The sequence below is a fragment of the Lepidochelys kempii genome, chromosome 12, assembly GCF_965140285.1.
Source record: "Lepidochelys kempii isolate rLepKem1 chromosome 12, rLepKem1.hap1, whole genome shotgun sequence".
Classification (NCBI taxonomy): Eukaryota; Metazoa; Chordata; order Testudines; family Cheloniidae; genus Lepidochelys; species Lepidochelys kempii.
In genome coordinates, this window is record NC_136391.1 from 17,566,630 (window position 1) to 17,588,435 (window position 21,806).

General features: G+C 42.5%; 1 protein-coding gene across 1 annotated transcript in view; it reads left to right on the plus strand.

Moving 5' to 3' along the window:
- Window positions 1-306: 306 nt before the first annotated feature.
- LOC140896499 (plasmanylethanolamine desaturase 1) overlaps window positions 307-21,806 on the plus strand; it is a 77,612-nt gene continuing 56,112 nt past the window's right edge. The window contains exons 1-2 of the mRNA XM_073308424.2: window positions 307-324; window positions 2,263-2,467. Coding sequence (XP_073164525.1) covers window positions 307-324; window positions 2,263-2,467 — 223 coding nt within the window. The remainder of the gene's footprint in view (window positions 325-2,262; window positions 2,468-21,806) is intronic.

Consider the following 21,806-nt stretch of genomic DNA (forward strand, 5'->3'; position numbering starts at 1 on the left):
AATCTTGGCTAAGGAGTACTGCAATCTGTGACATACTATGCAGAGAAAAGGAGGATGAAACCCTACGGTGCAAGGGCAAAGTAATAAAAGGAGTAGCTAATATATAAAGGTATAGTAAGAGAGCAAGGAACGACTTGGTTTAAAAGGTTACTCTCCGTTGATTTTCCGTATGGAAATATCCTACAGAATACAATACATTATAAAATGTAATCCCTTGATACTAGATAGTACTACACTTGATTTTAGTCAAAAGGTCAAACTCAGACCAATTTGTCTGTATTATCGTTCAGTTGCTGCTGATCTGAGATGACTACTGAGGTCCAGGTGAGTTACCATTATTCTAATGTGGACCTTATCTTTGGCTAATTGCTTCAAAAATTAAGTAAATATCCCATCCATTGTCCGACTGATGGCATGGCACAGGTGGACTAGGGAAAGGTGTTGGTTGCAGAAGGAAGAGTGGCCATGAGAGGAGAATTTTAAGGTTTGTTACATTAAACATCTTGAGCCTGCAGCTTTTCTGAAAGTATGGGAAATGGTGAAGGCCAGGTGGCTCTGGAGATTGTTGAAGTGCTAAAATTCATTAGTTCATGTTTGTACAGTAGTTAGGAGTTGAAAGCACTATGTCCATGATCACTGGTTTTGGTCTATTTATACAAGTCCCCAGTAATCATAGCAAAGAATTATGTGAATGAGAGAAAAGTATGAGTATCCAGCGTTTGGCATAGAAAAATGCAACTGTGTGATCTCCTGAATTAAATCAGTACCTGGAGGATGCCTATGACACAAGGAGGAGCCCTGTGGTTCCTAACAACAAGACCAAGAAAGAATTGTTTCAATAGTGTATAATCACTCCCAAATCTGAACAGATATACAGGTGATCAACAAAAGGTACTCCCCCTGCAACCCCCAGGCCATGCCACTGCCATATTTCAAAAGCCTGCTGCAAACACAGGGGTGACAGAGCTACACAGAATATGGTCCCAAGAGTCTTACACTGGACCATGCTAGGTAACCCAAATACAGGGGTCCCTGCAGGCCCCCCTCTACCAGTGGTTTGAGCATTGGCCTGCTAAACCCAGGATTGTGAGTTCAATCCTTGAGGGGTCCATTTAGGGATAAAAAAAAATATTGGGGATTGTGCCTGCTTTGAGCAGGGGCTTGGACAAGATGATCTCCTGAGGTCCCTTCCAACTCTGATAGTCTATGAGTCTATCTCATCTCTTCCCCTAGCCAGGCCATTGCCCACAACCTGGTCCCCACACCGCGTCGCGGGAGCTCTCGTCAGAGCGTTTCCTAACCCAACCCTGCGCTCCAGTCCTGAGCCAGGCGGGATTGGGCACGCGGAGACTCGGGTTGTTACCCCGGCAGCGCGGGGCGGTTCGGGTAACCGGGCCCGGGGCCGGCAGGCTCAGGGGAGCAGCAGCCGCCAGCTGGTCAGGGAGGCGTGGGGCGAGCCGCGGGACCAGGGGAGGGGCAGCCCCGCCGCGTCCCAAGCGGCAGCCGGGCTCGCAGTAGCGGGAGGACGGCTCGGCCCCGCTCGGCCGGGAAGGGGCGCAGCCGGTGTCGGCGGGCGGCCCCGTCAGCGGGGGCACGCCGGGGCCACCAGCCGGACTGCAGGTGAGGGGCGGGCGGGCGACCATCCCCAACTAGGGAAGGGGGACACCCCAGCCGCCCGGTAGCCGTGGGCGCCCCCACGTGGGGCAGGTGGGCGCCGGTCTCCTCCCCAGCCAGCTGTAACCCCGGGGGAGCCGGGGAGGGGGGCGACGCGTGCCTTGAAGGCCCCCCCCCAGCGGCCGCCCCCGCTCCAGGCGGGGATGCGGGAGCCGAAAGGGCGCGGGCCGGGGTGGAGACGCCCTGGAGCGGGAGCAGCCCCTGCCCCGCGTCTCCTGCCCAGCTGCAGCTCCCCCCCGCGTCTCCGCCGGGGGGACCTGGCCTACTGGTTCAGTGGGGGCTCCCGCGCTGCTCCCCTCGGGCTCGCCGCGCCCAACCCCCAGGGGAGGGAGCTGCCGCCGCCGCCCCGGGCGGGGGACACGGAGCGGGCGCTGCTCATGGAGCGGGGGCTGCGGCGAGTTCGCCCAGGGCTGGCGCCGCGTGCAGCCGGCGGGGCTCCCCTGTGTGCGGGGCCGGACCCCGGGGGAGCTGCGGGAATCTCCCCCGGGCTGACGCCCCTCGCCCGGTGTGGGCGCGTGGCCGCCGCGGGGAGGGCGGCTCCCCCTGCGCCGGGCTGGGCGCTCCCCGCCCGGGCTGCCGCCTTCTCAGGTGCGCTCGCCTCTCGCTTTGCTCCGCGGCGCCGCCGCCGCCGCCGCCTGCCCGGAGCCCCGCTCTCCGGCGGAGCTGGGAGCATGGCGGCGAGCTGGAGATCGAGCACCGCTCCACGGCCGAGGAGGACCCCAACGGCAAGCAGCACCGGGCGGGGGCCCGCAGCGCGCCGGGGCCCGCCGGCTGGCCCGGCTCCACTCGCCCGGTGAGCCGCGCGCGCCCCCGGCCCGCCCGCAGGGACCTCGCGCGGAGGGAGGGGCTAATGCCATCCTGCCCCCGGCTTGCCGAGGCGCTTTAATCCTCCTCGGCCCCCCCAGCTGCTTCCGCTGCTTCATGCAGTTCGTAGGCGAGCGCGGTGCAAAGTGGCCCAGAGCCCCGCGGATACGGGGCGTGAAGGGAGGGCGAATGTGGCGGCCCAGGACCTCGCGCCCATCGCACTGATTCCCACAGCTGCGGAAAGTGGAGGGGCCTTATCCCCTGGCTCCAAAGCCCCAGGTGCTGCGTACTTCTCGCGGTGTTCAATGTAGATTGCACTGATCTAACCATTCCCTGAGCCCAAACTGGGGCTCTTCTTCGCCCTGGCACCTTTTAGCTTCATAATCTAATATCCTGGTTTTCAGTCCAAGCCCATTTGGGTGACTGTGGCTGCTTTTTTAGTTCAATGGACAGCGTGAAACACTCAAGATAACAGCTAGATGGACAGGGCAACATTGCTGCATGTCCTCTGTAAAAGTGTAATAGAACAACATATGAAGAAGTGACAATGTTAAGGTGAAGACTTTAAATACCGCCTTAGAGATGGATGTCCAGGCCGGGGATAGAGGGATTCCAAATCTAATTAATTTAAAAATAAAAAGTCAAAAGTAGTTTGGGGGGTATTATAGCCACCTCTGAGTCCCCCATACTTTTGTGGTTTTACAATCATATTTTCTAATCTTTTAAAACATTTTTCTGTGCTGTCTGAAAGGGCCAGGCAACTAGAGAGGAAACTGACTAGCTGCGTAGAGTGATGTCAAATGCACAAAGTAAACTCTCTTGGAAAAGTTTCAGAGTAACAGCCCTGTTAGTCTGTATTCGCAAAAAGAAAAGGAGGACTTGTGGCACCTTAGAGACTAACCAATTTATTTGAGCATGAGCTTTTGTGCATCCGATGAAGTGAGCTGTAGCTCACGAAAGCTCATGCTCAGATAAATTGGTTAGTCTCTAAGGTGCCACAAGTCCTCCTTTTCTCTTGGAAAATAGATTTTACATATTTTTCACCCTGTAATCTCTTTCTGTGATAGTAATCTTTAGCGTCTAGCCACAGACTATGGTTTTCAAAAGTAACCAGTGATTTTGGGTGCCCAAACTGATTGTCTGAAGGGGACTGAGCTCCTACTATCTGATGATCACACACATTTAAGGCATCTCAGGTTGGGCACCCAATATCACTAATCACTCTTGAAAATTTTGACTAGACGGGCAGTGGAATGATGTTAGTGTGCTAACCACTTGACTGCATCTACACTGAAAATTTTAGGCATTTTTTTTCCATTCTTGGTCTAGCACTGGTGCATTTACTTTGGTTCTAGGAATGTCAGTGTTGCTAACATTGTGTCTTCTATAGAATGTTTCATTCAGATCAGCGGAGCTGAATGCTAGCTTGATATTGCATACGTGTAGTAGATACTCTTCAAATGGCGTTTTGTCTAACATTTCCTTTTTCTTACCAAAAGTCACCAGACCCACTTTTTGCCACCTTCAATGTGAGACAAGTTGGTTGTGACTGGAGGTGGCTACCATCTTCAGGTTGTTCAGTGTCCTACGTGAAATGAGTTAGTGATCTCAATCTATTTGAATGAGAGTCCGCATGACAAACGTAGCACTAATTGGTCTCCTTGTCAGCAGTCTTGACAGAGAATGGGGTTGAATGGAGCTTGAACTGTGGTCTCAATCAAAGAGGTGGTCCGCTCCCGGAGTCATGGGTGAAGCCGATTGATGTGGTGATGTACCCTGGCCTTGAACAAACAAAGAGCTTGACACGGCCTCCCCCCGCCCCCCTTTGGCCTCAGGAGGACTCTACTAGCAAATCACTGTTTGTTCTAACAGATCAGTATTTAATAAACACTTCATAAATTTTTTCAAGTTAAGTGTTACACTTGCTCAAGTTTTATGTGGCCAGTATTTTTGGGTGTTTTTTTTTTCCGGACAGTCCCAAATATGTTGAAGATGTAGAAAAGTTACTGTTGTTTATACGGTGTTTTAGTTGTATATACCACTTTACAGTTGCATCGGAAGATTAGGCTCTTTCACTGAGGAGCTCCTAATCTAATTTAGGCAGATACCACACAAATGACAGAGGATCAGGAACTGAGGGCTTTGGAGAAGAGAGCAGCCTTTGAAGTATAAGTGAAAGAAGTAAGCACTGAGGAGGAATTTGAGGGAGAGTGAGGGTGCTTGCTTCGGGGAAGAGGGAAGCTGCTCAAAGTGGAGGGGACAGCATGATAATAGAAAGGTCAAGTGGAAGAGACAAAGGGAACATTAGGGAGAGAGGATTGATTGGTATTCCAGCTTCTGTCTGGGGTAGAGGTGGAAATGAGTGCTGAGAAGTAGGCTCAAGCAGAGCTAGAGCAGGACTTGGGATTTGAGAATAAAGAGCATATGTTTGATTGAAAGGTGGAAGGCCCAGCGAAGTTAGTTGAGAGCAGGGACAAAGTGGTTGGAATGGCAGATGGTGTTTTAGCTTGCAGTGTTTTGGATAGACTAGTGAAGTAGGAGGACTGAAGGCAGTTGCAGATCATGAGGTAAGAGATGATCATAATGTGGACTGGGTTTGTCATAAAATGTACAGAGAGGAAGGGTCAGATATTTAAATATAGTGGAAGAAGTGACAGGACTTGGCAAGAGCATGATTCTGGAAATGGGCTGAAAGACAGCAGGGAGAAGAACAGAACATTAAGATTGCAAGATTGTATGGCAGGGAGAGTAGTGGTTTTAATAACAGTGATAAAGTAAGTAGTGCAATAAGGAAGAGGGTTTTGGATGGAAGCTAAGAAATTTGGCTTTTGTCATAGTGAGTTAAGATAATGGCGGGACATCCAGAAAGATGTCACTGGTGACAGATGGGGAGAGGTGGAGTTGGGACTTGGTGGCATAAGTATTGTATCTGTGTTTTAACTGTGGATATGTCACCTCAGTAATTAGCATTTGAAGGAGGAGACTGAAGTGAGAACCCTGTGGGCTACCTACAGATATGGGGAGATGGGAAGATGAGACCTAGCTAGAGGAGATGCGGAAAGAGTAGTCCCAAAGTAGAACGATAGCACACTGTGCTGGAAGCCCAAGGAGGGGGGAGTGTCTTTGTAAAGAGGGCAATCCATGATGTTAAGGTAGGTAAGAGGTCAAGGAGAACAAACAGAGTGAAGAGACCTTTGGATTTGTCTAGGAATTGGTCACTGGAGACAATGATGACACTTTCAGTAATATGGAGAAAGCAAAAGCCTTGAATTTGACATTGTTGCCAACCTCTGAAGAGGTTTGTGTATGTTACTCATTAAAAAGAGGTCCCATCTGGTGGAGTATCCATATGTTTATTTCATGAAAAGCAAATTGCTAAGATGTTTGTAATTTTAATGGAGATGGGGTCTGAAGGGTTAATTTTTCAACTGGTTTTGAAACCTTGTATTTTACAATGAAAAGGTCATGTCTGTGGATTAGGGGGTATTTTTGGCACAGTGTGTCACAGATTGAGCCGCATGACTTCCATTAATGTTAATGTGAATAGCACAACTATATCTATGCCCGTTTTCCTAAAAAATTCTTTAGATGTAATTATATAATAGTAAAATCATTCTTAATTAGCCTTGAACAGTGACATTTTTAGGCTTCAGAGTGGCAACTAATTTGTGTATACAGTTTAAAATAATACAATTGTAATTTCAACATGTTTGTAACTAAAACATAAAAAATGAGCCCTAACAATCAAGAAATGGTGAAAAGTTCTTTCTGCAGCTAAAAATCTGTGTTGAATGTATGTCCAGAATAGGAGCATGTGCAGCTAAATAAATATAAGGTAAAAATGCTATTTTGTGAAGTCTCTCTTTGAATATTGAAGTTTTTGGTGTAACTTGTATTTTTGTTTAATATCACTGTTGCGTTCATAATCTGGAAATGGTACTCCTCCTCCTCCTTGGAAAAATGCAGTTTAGATCGGGGGCGGGGGGGTCACAGTTCTGGAATTTGTTTCAATTGCAGGTCTCAAAGAAAAGGTGCGGCACTCCACAGAGCTAGGACCCAGTTTACTAACGCAGGCTCCCAGTCTGCAAATGGATAGGTGGTACAGATCTTTACACCTATGCTAAGTGCTGTTGATGCCAGCGGGACTCAATATATGTGAAAGGGTCACTGCAAGTGAACCTGTTTGTGGAATCAAGGTCATGTTCTGCATGCACACAGACACACATGCGCTCTCTCTCAATCCAGGGGAGCCTGGGTTGCAAGCTTTGTGGACCCCAAGGACTGACCTGGATTCATTTTCAGCATGCATATTATTGCTGTTATGTATAAGAAGATACTCATTCAAGCAATTATGTTCAGAACCAATATACCAAAGCTTTGATCTTTGATTTGGAATTTCCGGTCCACTACGTTTACTTTGCACTGCTCAGGTGGCACCAAGTGGAAGGATTCTGGTCATAGCCATCAGGCAGAGAATTCCCCTCATGCTGGAGAAGTTACTGCTGGTATCAGTGTGACAAAGGAAGTGGAGCTGGCTCCTCCACCCTCACACCTTCCTCCATGTGTAGACACAAATGGTTATAACAATATCTCACCTTCATCAGTAGATTTGAAAGCACTTTACAAAGGATGTCAGTATAATTTTCTAATGAGTGTCTAGAGCCTACACATCAAAGTTACCTTTCAGTCTCTTTCCATCTATTAAAAACTGCTGCACAGCTGGTTTAAAATAAGCTTTGTTGCATCACATCAGGAAAAGTGATGATCCTTAAGCAGGTAAATAATTTCAATAAATGATCTACTGGTATTTTGACGCTGGTTGGATGTTGCTCAGAAATGATAACATACACATTACACAATGACTCAATCAATGCAGAAAAACTTGCGTATTTTTAAAAAAAAACAAACTTCATACAAAGGAAATCCTGTCTGGCTACTCCCTGTGACAGTTTTATGCATATGTGTTTCAGTCAGTCAGTCAGAAACAGCACAGAGATATTTCTATCACCAGCACCTTGTCCTGATTTCCTCGTGCATGTGTTTTTATGTACCTCGTGGAAGTAACTCTTTCAATCTGATCCAGGTATTTACCTCTGAATCTTCACTGCAAATTCTTCACTATTGTAGCTTAAATATCACCACATCTTCAGTGAGGGCCTGATTCTGTGACACATGCTCACACTGAGTAATTCTCCTGTACAAAAATACTTCCATTAATTATGAGTGGTAAGTGATATTCAGTGTGACAGCAAAGATTACAGATTCTCTGGACCTTGGTACTGGGTGGACTGAGTTCTGTTAAAAGTACCTGTTGGCATTAATTGCTCAAACTCTCTTAGAATCATAGAATATCAGAGTTGGAAGGGACATCAGGAGGTCACTTGTCACTTGCTGTTCAACAGCAAACCAACACCTACTGGATTACTTTCTTCTGCCTCTCATGTGGATTTAGCTCATTTAGCTTTTTGCCTCCTTACAGTGGTAGTCCTAAAATCCAGATATGATGCTACTCATGCTCAACTCACAGCACTTCACAACAAAAACAATCCTACCCAGTCCTCTCCCTGCCTCAAATATTTTAAAGTATAAGAGAATGGATTAAAACCCATTTAACATGCTTCACAAAAGAAATGTTTACTTTACTTCCTTCTCACTTAGGTCCTGTCCTTGGCACATGTTTTTAAAATGAATCCAATAACTTACTTTCTCTAGTTCCTTCTGGTCTAAAAGAGAGAGTTACTCGCATCTCAGCCTGCTTTCCCACAAGCATTAATTTTTTCTTTAAGGGAATTAGTATATTCTTTCCTTGCTTTAGTTCTTCTCTCAATTAACCTTTCTCCTAACGAGGTACAGTATCATAATCTTCCTCATCAAGATCAACTAACAGATGCTCCTTCCAACTTTATTCTGTGTTTCCCATTGACCTCAGTATGTGATTCATTAATGTTGAAAAGAGTAAGTAAGAGAGATTCAGCACTTTCTATCCTGTAACCCTAACATAGGCTTCAGTGCCCTTGTTTAACTCTGTGAGTAACTGTGTGATCTTCCTTGGCACACCATTTAACTCCAATAGCTTCCTTTCACCAAAGAAAATCCATAAATGTTTAAAGTCCAGAAAACACGCCTACAGGTCAGATCCAAATTTCTGGTACTTCTCTGTTATTTGTTATAGGTGGAAATTTAACTAAGTACTACTTTTGCCTTTCCTGGTGCTAACTTTATTCAGTTTCTTACTTATTTCAGGTGACCCTGTACCCTGTTTTACATTTTCCTTGGAACCCTTGACAGGTCTGTTTCATGGACATTCTTAACTATTCTTTATGATTTCCTTGTTGTATGGTATAACAACTGCTTTCTTCCAGCTCTGTGTTACTTTTTTTTTTTTGCCCTTCACGCTGCACAGATTATAAAATGAGATTTCTCTGCTTCTGACCACTGATCTGCTGTGCCTCTTCTTCTTCTAATCTGCTGTCCTTTTAGTACCTCCACTTTGATTCCACATGTTCTTGGGTGGCCTTTCTTATCCCACTCCCTCTTTTGGATTTAGTGCTTTCTGTAGCTTTTTGGAAGCTGCAGCTCTCTCCATGTTCATTGTCTGTTTGGCATCAGCATGATCTGCAGCTTCGCTCTCTCTCTCTTTCATCCTTCAGAAGATCTCTGCTGCATATGGTGGCCACCTTTCTTTAAAACGGCTTATGCAATCACTCTTTCAAAAACTTAAGCAACCTACCAATGTACCATCTCTACTATTCTTATCTTCAGTATTCCCCCCCCCCACCCCAGTTCGAGCTCTGTCACTCTGCATGATTAATTCAGAATAAATAGGATTGGCAAACAGTTTTGGTTCTTATGTATTGGCTTTCTGTGGGTCCTCAAGTTTTTTTTCCCTCTCTGCTAGAAAACCTGCTTCTTTCTCTGTCGGTACCATCCCTTGAGCACTGTTTCTTTCTCTGCTTTTCTGTCTTTGTCTGTTGTCTCCAGGGCCTCCACTGTCACATCATACAGTTCTTCCATCATATCTGGCATTTCTGACCTGATCTACCTCTCTTGCTTGCCTGCATTTTCTCATTAGTTTCAGAGCATCCCCTACTGATTCCGTCAAGCTGTTTTTTTTAAAAAAAACATTTTCCACAGGTTTTCTAATTTTTTTCCAAAGACTTTTAAAAATGTCCTCTAACAACTAAAGTGAACTGGTGGGGTTTTTATGTGTTTGCTTTCTTTTTTTACTTCCTGTAGTCTTTCTTAACAACCTTCAATCCATCACATTTGTGTGACTTCCCACCAGTTACAGGGGTATTTCTGAAACTACCGAGGAATGGCAAGGTCCCATGTCAATTTGCTTTTACAATTTGTGCTTTCAGCATGCTGAAATTAACTGAGGGTTACTACCATGTAACTTTAGGATCCTGAGCTTTTAATGTGGTACATTCCAAGTATGATTCACTTAGAGTTTATGCTGACAGCATGTTCTGTATTGCCTTGAGCTTCCAGTTGCATAGTTTTAACAAACTTAACCTAGTGACAGTCTCTTTCCTAAGGCCAGGTTTCCTGGGAGATTTTTCCCACATGACACAATTCTCTCAAACTGGAGCACTGACATCTCTTAGCAAAACTAGCTCATCACGCTTTAGTACTATCTATGTGATACCCCTCCACACACGCACACTGTTCATTGTAAACCCCTCCCAAAGACCGTTGGTACATAACGTCTGGCTATTCTAGGTAATTCTATTATTTTCATCCCCATGAGAGCTGACCATATAGGTTGTATTATTATTGCAGTGCCTGAATTTGATTTTAGTATACTAGATACATGGAACCCAAGAGACCAATGGATTCTACTAACTTCTTAGTTTTGTAAACTCCTCCCTCCCCCTTACTTTAAAACACTTTTTCATGGGAAACTTAATGAAAGAACAACTCCAGAACATAGTTTCAGCTGTGAAATGGTTGAGAGGAATACTTAATGTCACCAGCAATAGACCATGTAATGCGTATAAGATGTATCCACATTGGTAGGTGTTGACCATTTGACATAAAAGCAGGAATGTTGTTTTTGTTAAAATAACAATTGAGTTAATGTTTTGCATCTTTTTTTTTTCTGAGTAAACAGCACTATGCAACTTGTTATTATTCTCTGCCATTGCTAGAAAGCTGGACAATAGAGCACTCAAATACCACAGTGATGACAATTTTAGATAGTGCGATTGGGCAATAGACTATTGTTCATGATAAGAGACAAGCAAAGGAATCAATATAGCACACTCATGCTGTTTTTGTGAATGCTTTACAAATTGTACTTTTAGTCAATAAAATTATATATATATATATAGTGCAACAAATAGAAACTGTAGCTTCGAGTATCTGTGCAAAATAATGTCCTTGGATTGTAAAATTTGAGTAATTGTGAAATAATGCTTTTGACATATTATATCATGATCTTTGTAACATGGTACTGTAGCTAAATTAGGACATAGGGATTCTGGAGGTGTATGTTTTGTTGCCCACTGTGCTACAGGCTGTCTGCATCACTTCAGGAAAATAACTCCTATGTGCCAAATAACTTCTCTTTTCCATCTGTAAAATGGGATAATAGAATTTTTGAGGCTTAATTTATAGTTCTTTTGTGACACTGTCACCACCCCCTCTGAAGTCACATGACAAGGCTGCAGACAAACTGCTCTAACCAAGCCATCTTTGTAACTCTGTGTAAGCCCTGCAATTACTACCTGACTGCATGTTGCAGTTCCAACTTCATGTAGATGTTATGAGCTGCAACTGTTCTTTGGGTTGTTATTGCGAAGCTATTGTTAAAGGAGAAATCCATTTTAAAGTGTAAAATGGTGTAGTTTTTAACTGGCACAATAACCCTTGTTCTGTCATGCTTTCCTCTTTCCTGCTTCTAATAACCCAATAAATATATATACCCTTAATGGATTAAGAGTCAGCTGTAACACTTTCCTCAGTGCTTCACAGCTGTTCTGTTTCGTACCCTCTATCAAGTGATATAGAACAGCTTTTATAGGGCCATTTGTCCCCATTCCTTTCCAGGAGCCAATCAGAATATTTATCATACACTGTGTTAGTGTGTTACATTTCTGCCCCTCACTATAGTATCCAGATACTGTGTGTTGTCCTGTCCCCATCAAGCTAGTGTGGTTAAAAGGTGATCTTATCTCCTGGAGTCAAGTCCTCACTGTTTCTAGTAGCACTGCTCCTGTTCTGTTGGTTAAATTAAACCAGAACTCCCTAACCTTGCAATCTTGAGTTGTAGATATAGTGGTCAGACTCTGTTTAGGTGGTGCCGTCCCCACAGATAACAGGAGAGGTGGTTTCCCACCACAAAGGGCAAGGTTTAAAACTTCTATGAATCCCACCAATTGGGCTACGTCTTTGATAACGGCTGCAAGGATGCATGAGTTATGTCAGTATATGTCATTGCTTGGGAGAATGGAAGGAGGGGTGAGTATGAATTGAGCTGCCTCTGCTTTGTGATTTTACAGACTGTATAAGAAAAAAAAACACTTCGCAGTTTTCCTTTGAAATAGAAATGTAGGGCTGGGAAGGATCTCAAGAGGTCAGCTAGTGCATCCACCTGCACTGAGGCAGGACTAAATACACCTAGACCTTCCCTGAAAGGTGTTTTCCAACCTGTCTTAAACACCTCCAAAAATGGGGGTTCCATAATCTCCCTTGGAAGCCAGTGCATAATTATCCTTATAGTTAGAAAACTTTTTCTAATCTCTAACCTAAAATCTCCCTTGCTATAGATTACACCAATTACTTTTTGTTCTACCTTCAGTGGAGATGGAGGACAATTGCTTACCCTCTTCTTTAAAAAAGCTCTTAACATATTTGAAGACTGGTGTCAGGTTGCCCTTCCGTTTTCTTTTTTCAGGATTATCCATGCCCATTTTTATCCTTTCCTCATCTATCACATCTTCTAAAAAAAAATATTTTATTGCTCTTCTGTGGACTTTCTCCATTTTATCCACATCTTTCCTAAAGTGTGGCGCACAAAACTGGATGCAGTACTCCAGCTGAGGCCTCACCTCCCATGTCATGTATAGGACGCTCCTGTTAATATAACCTGAATGATGCTTGCCTTTTTCGCAACTTCATGTTGTTGGCTCACATTTAATTTGTGATTAAACACTATAACACTGAAAGCCTTTTCAGCAGTTCAGTTGGCTATCCAGTTATTCCCCATTTTGTAGTTGTGCATTTGATTTTTTCCCTTCCTTACTGAAGTGTTTTGCTCTTGTTGATTTCAGACCAATTCTCCAATTAGTCAAGGACACTTGGAATTCTAATCCTGTCATCCAAAGTGATTGCAACCCCTCCCAGCTTGAGGTCATCCACAGATTTTATAAGCATTCATGCCAATTCATTATCCAAGTCATCGAAGTTCAGCTGACTTGTCTATAATTCCCTGGGACATCTTTATTCCTCTTTTTAAAGATTGGTGCTATGTTTGCCCTTCTCCAGTTTTCTTGGACCTCACCCATCCTGCATGGATTATGAAACATAATTGCTGATGGTTCTAAGATTGCTTCAGCTTGTTCCTTAAGTACCCTAGGATGAATTTTATCAGGCCCTGCTGACTTGAATATATCTAACTTATCTAAATATTCTTAAATCTGTTCTTTTCCTGTTTTGGGTTTGGATTCCTTCACCCTTGTAGCTAATACTGTGTTAAGCAGCCAGTCACAATTTAACCCTTTTAGTGAAGACTGAAGCAAAACAGGCATTAAACACTTCAGCCTTCATGATGTTACCCACTAATAACTTTCCTTCCCTGCTAAGTAGTGGACCTCTGTAGGGAACTCTGTATTATCCTGCTTGCTACATTCATTGTGGGGAACCCTGAAATGAAGAGTAGGGTTAGGCATTGTTGCGGGTCTGGGAATAAAATAATACTGTTAGCATTATTTTGTGAAGGGGAGAGTGTCTTAAATGAATAGCTGAATAGCCTGTTCCCTTATTCCTTATTATGTATGGATTTTTAAGAAGTTGTTGTCTCTTTCAGTATACTTATTCTCACATAAAGGGGATATTTCTGCAATTTTTTTGGCAATATTAAAATCCTAATTTACTGAAAGATGTAATAAAAAGGGGGAAATAAATGCTTTAACACAGTCCATTGTCACATGCAAAATCCTTGATTTGTTAAAAGAGCCATGTAGAGAGGAAGCATTTTATCTTAATCTCACTGGGCTCTGTTCAGCAGAAAAGAACCACAGACTTTTGTGGTACAGAAGTCCACAGATCTGGCTCTGTGGTGGGTGTCTCCCATAGAGTTCTTGCTTAAGGTTGGAAAGCTTATACATTGAATCAGTAGGGTCCAATTATTAGCTTCCCCACCACCCTCTTTCCATAATACTGATTTTTGTGCAATCGCATCCACAGTCACTAGCCAGGTGTGTCCTTCTGCTTGAGAGAAATGCTGAAACTTTTTAATTCCGAGAGTTCTATTACTTGTGGTGGTTTCTTTTTTTTTAACTGTATCATCTTTCAGGGGTGTATGTGTGTGTGTAATGCACAGCTATCATATTCTCAAATAAAATACTTTCATTTAAAGTTACAGTTGCTTCAGTAAGTACTTTAAGCCTTTATGCAAAAAAAATTCAAACAAACCTAAACGTTAAAGTATCAAAATGATGAGTTAAGGTCATTTACAAAGCATATTGTAATACTTCGCAGCTCATACATTTGGTTACCAGCAGTAAGATTTACGCATTCCAATAGCCTTATCTCTGACCCATAAAATAGATTTATAAATATTTCTTGGAGAGACCTACATCAGGAGGTCTGCAGCAGGGGAGCATCCAGCACATGGTTTGAAGGACAAAAAGAAAGCAAAGTAGTGCACCAGACTGCCAGGTGTGCGCCATACCTACCATAACTTTGAGATATTCAATTTTATGAACTTAGTCTCCAATTAGTTCATAAAATAGGGGTTTTAATGTGCTTGGGAGGCTCTCATGTACAGGGACTGCATAAGTACACAGATTGCTAAAAAGGTATTGGAGGGTTACAATCCTGGGACACATTCATGAGTGTTTTCCACCGACTTCTGCTAGCAAAAAACTGCCTGCAGGGGTGCCCGACAGTAGCAAGCCCACTCTGGTGGTACAGAAGGAGTCAGGGAGGCAAATGGCACAGTTCAGAAGGTAATATGGGCCAGGTTGGCTGAATGCTGCTGAGTCAGTATATTCTCCATGCAGCTTTTGTTGGTTGGGCTCCTGTGCAAAATGCAGAACCAGTGTGAAGGGCAGCCATGAAAACAGCATATGGCCTCCCCTGGGGATGCATGCCCACATTATCACAGATGCCTAGGGGTACAATATGTGTGTATTGAATCTCATGTTTTAAATTTGAGTGTGCTTGTCTGTATAGATAGATACATAGCAGCCCTTATGCTATCCCTCACCTGCAGACACTGTAGGAGGCGTGGCTGGTGCAAGGGTTTCTGCCTGGCACTTCCCTGTGCTTTGCTGTTCCTTAGCTGCTCTACTGGCCCCTTGGAGCAATTGGCAGTGGTGCAAATTAGAGTAGTCTTCAGGCTTTTCTATCTTATGCTGGCACACGGTCTGCACAATTCTCTCCTGAGTTTTAGTGTGTGCGCCTTGGCCAGAGCCTGGGATCTGGACCTCTAAGACTAATTTCTAATTTATGTTTCACCACTTTACGACTTCTGGTTTTTTTTTTTATTTTCCAATTCATTCTTCCAGGACAAGGAAATACTCAGTTCTCTGATACAGTGTTTGGGCCGCAAACATGGCAGGGACATATTTAAATTTAAAGCAAAAAAAGTGTTTTTTATCTTGTGGTTTCTGGTGTTCATGTGTTTTGTTTATTTTTTTCATATACAAAACCCAAATGTTAGAACCTAACTATGTGATTGTGTCTCTTTTGATAGTTTTTTAGAATAAATATGCTAGATTGATTTTTCATGTAATGGAAAGATTAGGTTTTTACTGTAATTCTCTTGATGACCCTTAGTAATGGAGCATCACATAAAAGGCTCTCCTCTAAGAAGGCAAAATCTTCCTTAAAGTTAAAATACAATTCTTTTGAAGAACACTTACTAGCTCTTATACAAACTCTCTTTTCTTCATCTTTAGTGTCTTTGTTTGAGATATTACTTTAGTTTTTGATCTTTTACCATCTTTTATCATCTTTGCCTAAGCTTTTATATTGCAATTTTTTATTCATACTTTCAATTTTCTCTTATATGATTGTTTTATGGTTTTAGGTTTCTAAAATGTGTTAGATTTTTTTCTTTTTTATCCTAAGATTAGCTTTCTTCTCCCCACTTTTTAGGTCCATACGTTTTTTTTTTTTTTTTTTTCTTTTTCTTAATTTAAAGCTTTACCTGCTTCAATGTAGTCTCTTCCTTGCATCATATTATTCCATTTCCTGTTAATTAGCATGGAGAAATTTTATTAAAAGTTTCTTTTTTCCATTCACAACATCTCAAGGCTTGGGCCTGTGTGAAACTGGCAGAGAACAGGTGTCTGATATTAAAGCATGCAAACTTTTAAAAATTAAAAGTGTTCTTTCTCAGGAACAAATTGAGATTAGCTTCCTAGCTATTCTTTAGGAAATACATTCTAGCATAATTTTTGCCATTTTTGCTATACCAGATCTCATAGATCAGGCCAGTAGTTGCAGGGGAGACCTCTAAGAAACAGGTGCTCTGGGAAGGTGTGGGTGATTCTGCCGATGTTGCTTTTCTCTGTGCTTCTGGAAGTGTCCTCTTTTGGATGGGACACAAAAGAGATTGTCCGATCATTAAAAGATCCTATGGGACTTCTTGGAGGAGTATGGGTCCTGGCCAAATTACAGCTTGGATAATTACATGCCATCTATTTGAATCCCCAGCAAAGTTCTGATTGGATATGGTGGGTATTGTTCACTTTCTGCTCTAAAGAGTTGTGTAGTACTGCTGTGTGTGTCATTAAACAGCTGCTGTATTCCACCCTAGGGATGGCTGAAATTCAGCTGTGATATTCCTGTATCTGGTGCCTTACCTACCATTACAGGGGCATTGTGAGGTTTAATTAATAAACATTTGCAAAAGGCCTTGAGATTCACTGATGGGTGAGTGGCTGGAGAAATACAGAAGTGTTGATTTGAATTTTCTTTCAATTCGATGAACAATAGAGGGGCTTCCCCCTTTACATGCAGTTTTTGTGACAGGCTCCTTCCTTCTGCTGAAAAGCTATGTATTTTTAATATAATGGACTGCAGTGTTAAACTCTCTGACGGTAACCTGTGTTAGATTTCACAAGATTGAGATCCCACCTTTAATTGATGAGGCTTAGCCAATTGGAAACTTGCTGTATTTGGCCTCTGCTCAAACTGCTGCTGCTCTGGTGGTGATTAAAGCAGAAGTGGTTGGGTGGTGATCATTATTTATTAATTCTTTTGGTTTATACACTACTTTTAGGCACTTTTCAAACTTTTAAAAACATGTGCGGTGATCAGATTCATACCAACATTACAATCTTTCAGCCCCAACTAAGATTCTCCATCAAGTTAAAGCCTTCTTATTCCCAATCATCCTTCTCAAGAAAAATGTTAATGTGTCCTGATGGTCAATAGGTTCAAGCTCCGGCAGACTAAGCCAGGAAGCAAATTCCAGAGTGAAGGGCCCTCTGCTGAGAATGACTTGCCCATAGCTCCCAGATGAACAATTATCCAGCTGATCTCAAGTGTTGAGATACCTCCCAGAAAGAGGGGGTGTCATAGATACTGAGAGTCCAAATGAAAACGGCTTTATAGATCAAAGATAATAGTTTGAATTGCACATGGAAAGAAAGCAGCAGCCAATGCATCTTCTGGAGCATGGGTGCAAATACCTTCAAAGTAAGCTGGCAACTGCATTCTGCGCTACAGGAAGCTTCCAAGTGTACCCCCATATAAAATGCATTTCGGTGACTTGTTTTGGAGGTGACAAAGGCATGAGTTTTGATGACTAGGTTCATATCTGAAAGGATAGGTCTCCTTGCCAACTGCAGATTCAAAAAGCATACTTGGCCACAGTCACTCACTGTACATCCAATAGCATCTGCAAGTTCAAGAGGGATCCTTAGTTGCAAATCTGAATAAAAAAGACAGGCATATCCTCTCAATGGAAGGGTAGGTATTGCCTCCAACACTCAAGTAAGTGTGCTAGAGTGGTAGGGAAGTAATTGGCTGTCAAAGAAGACCGTGGGACATGTTCAGGAAACTAGTCAGATGGTTGGGGGAAGCAGAAATAGGATGCGGGAGCAATAGTGGTGGCTGCAACAAGAATAGGGGTGTAGAAAGTAGAACTATCCATGTATTAGATGAAAGAAAAAAAGTGGAAAAACGTGAATGTTGAGGCTATGCCCCAAAGGAAAGAAGATGTTCTGCACAAATCTGCACAGTCCATTTGAGATTCTTTGTTGTGCTTATACTGTGTCCCTGCAAGCTAATTTTATTGCTCTCATATTGGGGGTGCTTTAAGGGAAATGTTCTAGTCTTGTGGAATGTTGTAGAGGCGTGAAAGTGACAGGTGATGGGTGTGATGCAGGAGGACCAAAGATTCCTCTTTCATCGTCCCTTTTAAACATAATGCCACATTTTTTGTGCAGGTTCTATAAGTGGGCTCCAAGGATTAATACATTAATTAATCTTGATGAATAAAATACTGGTGAAAGTCTTAGCAAACCAACTTTATTTTGCCCTACCACTACTCATTCATGCTGACCAGTCTGGCTTTATTCAATGAGCAGGCACAATTCATAACAATTTAACAAGCATTTAAGCATATTGATCAAGTTAACCAAGTGAATTAATGTGGCTACCTCCTAGCATTAGATGCAGAGAAGACATTCAACAGGGTTCTTTGGGGCTATCATTCAGTAGTAGTAGAGAAATTGAATTTTGGACATCGCTTTATAACCTTTGTCCAACTGTTCTACGGTTTTCCTTCGTTTGAATGGCACATAACAGCAGAAGCTTTCTTCTTAAAGAGCACCACCATCTTCCCTTTGTTGTCTCCACTGAACCAATTGCACTAGCTATCAGAGATTATACTGAGACTTAGGCCATGCCGAGCCACTATAAAGAACATAAATTGTCCTTTCCAGATGTGACCTCTTGCTTTGTGTCTGGAAGCACACCCTCTATTCAGTATCTTAAAGGCCTATGTCACTATAACTGTCCATGTATATTTAATCAAGGCTGAGGGGAAACCATTAGGTACTAATTCAGCATATTCTAATTTTTCATGTCAATAATCCTCTTCCCACCCTTTGAGGGATTTGGACACTTCGGGATACAAATCTCACCCAATTTAACCAAACTAATAACACTAAATCTAGAACCCCTTTTATATACCTTACATTGTGACCCTCAAATGGTATGTTTTTTCTTTGTTTGCTTGAGTCAACTTGGTAAAAATGAATGATCTTCCTTGAGTGTTACAGTTTCTGCAAATCCTCCCACTTTGACTATCTGCAGAAATTTTATGTGGCATAGTAAGAGATAGATAATCAGCTTGTTGAGGTTGTCACAGTAGAGAGCAACTGCACCTGTATTCCCCCTGCATGGTCTCTTGAGGACACCCACACGAGGCTCCTGGATCCTTAGCTGTCACCTCTTTTGGGCAGAGATCCACATCTTTCTCCCTCCTGACAGGCTGCATAGTTCCCTGCTTACACTGTGCTATTCCTACCAAGCCAGACTGTCTAAACGGGCCAGTGCTTTGGTTTCTTTCAGAAATCTTATGAACAGCATAATTGCCAACAGTTATAAGTTGCCAGGCAGCCCTTTATAAGAAAGCACATTTATTCTTCAGGTGAAAGCATTGCGGAGAAAACATTAAACAGTGTTTTTCAAAGATGATGTTTAGTTATGTCCACATCCCAAGTTTCCTGAAGGTATTGTTTCACATCAACTACGTCATCCATCTCCATTTTTGTTTTCCTGAAGCCACATCAGACTAGGGAAGATGCTGCCTTCCATACTCTTGATGTCAGGAGGGCATTTTTCTTCTGTCTGGGCAGAACCAAATCATTTAAAAGGTCTCCCAGGCTGTTCATCTCATTTTCTGTTACATCCAAAGGGTCCACGGTCTCTTCCCAGTGAAACTTGAGGTGGATTTTGGAGCGTATGATTTCTTCTTATGCATCTGCCGATATACAACCTCCTCCTAGGGTGTTAGCCCATTCCATGAGGTCTCTGTCTACCTTTATGGTATTACTTAAACACATTATCATTGCTGAGATGTGAAAGCTACTACTTGGACTTCGAAACATACTTTTTTCCAAGCATTATGTAGTGGTTCGTTCTTCTAGGTCGGATGCAGTCCTTGGGAGTGCAGAGTTGGCTTCAGCACTGGACTCTGATCCAAAGCTCCCTACTTCATGGATACTACTTGGAAATCACCTGAGGAGAAGCACCCAGAGGGATGCTACTCAAAGAAGAAGACAAGGTTACTCACAGTGTTCCCTCTAATTTTTGACAGGCCGTGTACGCAAAAAATTTCTTCTGTGCAAATTTGTGCGCCATGAGGCAAATGCGCCCAAGCAAGTAAAATGCTTATACATTTTAAAAGTTTTAATTTTCAATTTGTGTCAATTTATATGGGTTTTCAGATAGAGACATCATAAGTAAAAAAAGAGAAACAAGAGTTTGTGTTTTAAATTTAAAATTTTCTTTAAAAATATCAATAAATGATTATCAGCCAAGAATAAGATATGTAATTACAAATGCATTTTAATTTCCTTATTGGTCAAAATGTCAAAGACTGCTAAACTAACCTTACTGTTTTTCCCTGCGATCTTTTTCATTTGCCCATTCGGTATAAACTCTGTCCAGATCTATCAGTCCTCCATCCAGCTGGTAACTCTTAATACACATCAGCATGTCCAAATGATCTACTTGTAAACGATTCCATAGTTTGGTTTTTAGAGTGTTCATTAAGCTAAAGACACGCTCACAGTCTGCACTTGATGCTAGGAATGTTCCTCCAATATCCATCAACTTTGCAAGATCCTGAAACTGTTCGTTCTGGTGAGCAACTGTCACCATATCCAGAAAACTTAAAACTAATTGGCTTTTGATTCTTTCGGCTACTGCAAACTTGAAGTCGTACTGACTGACTATAACAATCTCTTCAGCAAGAAAGTCTTTGTATTTTGAACATAGGGATTTGACCTGATGAATTTCAAAATTGAAATCACACTTAACTATTGCTGCACAATCAAAAGCGGACCACTCCTGGACTTCATCCTCTGGAAACCCGTCTGTCAAATGTGCACACAAGATGTTTATGAAAGTTGTTATGGAAATGGTATCAGTTTCATTATTTTCTTGAGAGCTCATATCTAAGAGAGCCTTAAATTTGTCACTCCATAAGACTGAATCTCCAAGGTACTGTCTTCTGCTCTTGTTCAGTTTACCTTGGGCGAGGTGAAATGCTTCAAGAGGTGTAAGGCCCCGTTTCTGGAGCAGCGTGGATAGTGAAACCAGCTCCGACAAAACATCATTCAAAACATCTAATGTTATTCGGTATTCCATGGTATTCAGCTTTTTGTGGCGGTATTCAGCTTTTTGTGGCAGTATTTAGAAACTGGATCAGTATCTTTGTCTTGCTCAAAATATTCCAGAAGAGGATTATAGTTGTGAATAATTGCTCGAAGTGCAAAGTGCCTAGATAACCAGTGCACTTCACTGAGTGGCCTGAAAGCCACTGATTCGCATTCAGAAACATACACTATTTCCTGAAATTTGCATTTTCTCCTGGATGACTGACAGAACACCATGTAGACAGTTCTCATTAAGGTTTCGATGTCTCTTATCAGCTTGACCTCTTTCCATGCATCGGAAATCCCCCAAGTCTTCCCAATGTGTAATGCAATGTTGCTGGACTAAGTGTGGAATATCATGTTTCAGCTGAGCCGCTGCGCCATTGAGTTTGCCCAACATCACGGAGGCACCATCAGATGTGAACCTTACCATTTTCATTAGATCAAGTTGGTGTTTTTTATAAAAGTCTTTGATTGCAGACACTATTGAAACAGCATCACATTCTTGCAATCGTAATAGTCCACCAAACGAAGTTTTATAGTCTGCAGAATTTATGGATCTATATTTAAAGTAAAGTATCAAGTATCTGTTAGTGGATATATCAGTGCTTTCATCAACAGCTAGAGTATGACACATTGCTAATGCTATTTCATGCATGAGGTCGTTTTGGACAATGCAGTTGATAATTTCAAGAAATTCAAAAGCACAATTTTTACTTCTCCAGCTCGCTGGTATGCACACATACTTTTCAATATGGTCAT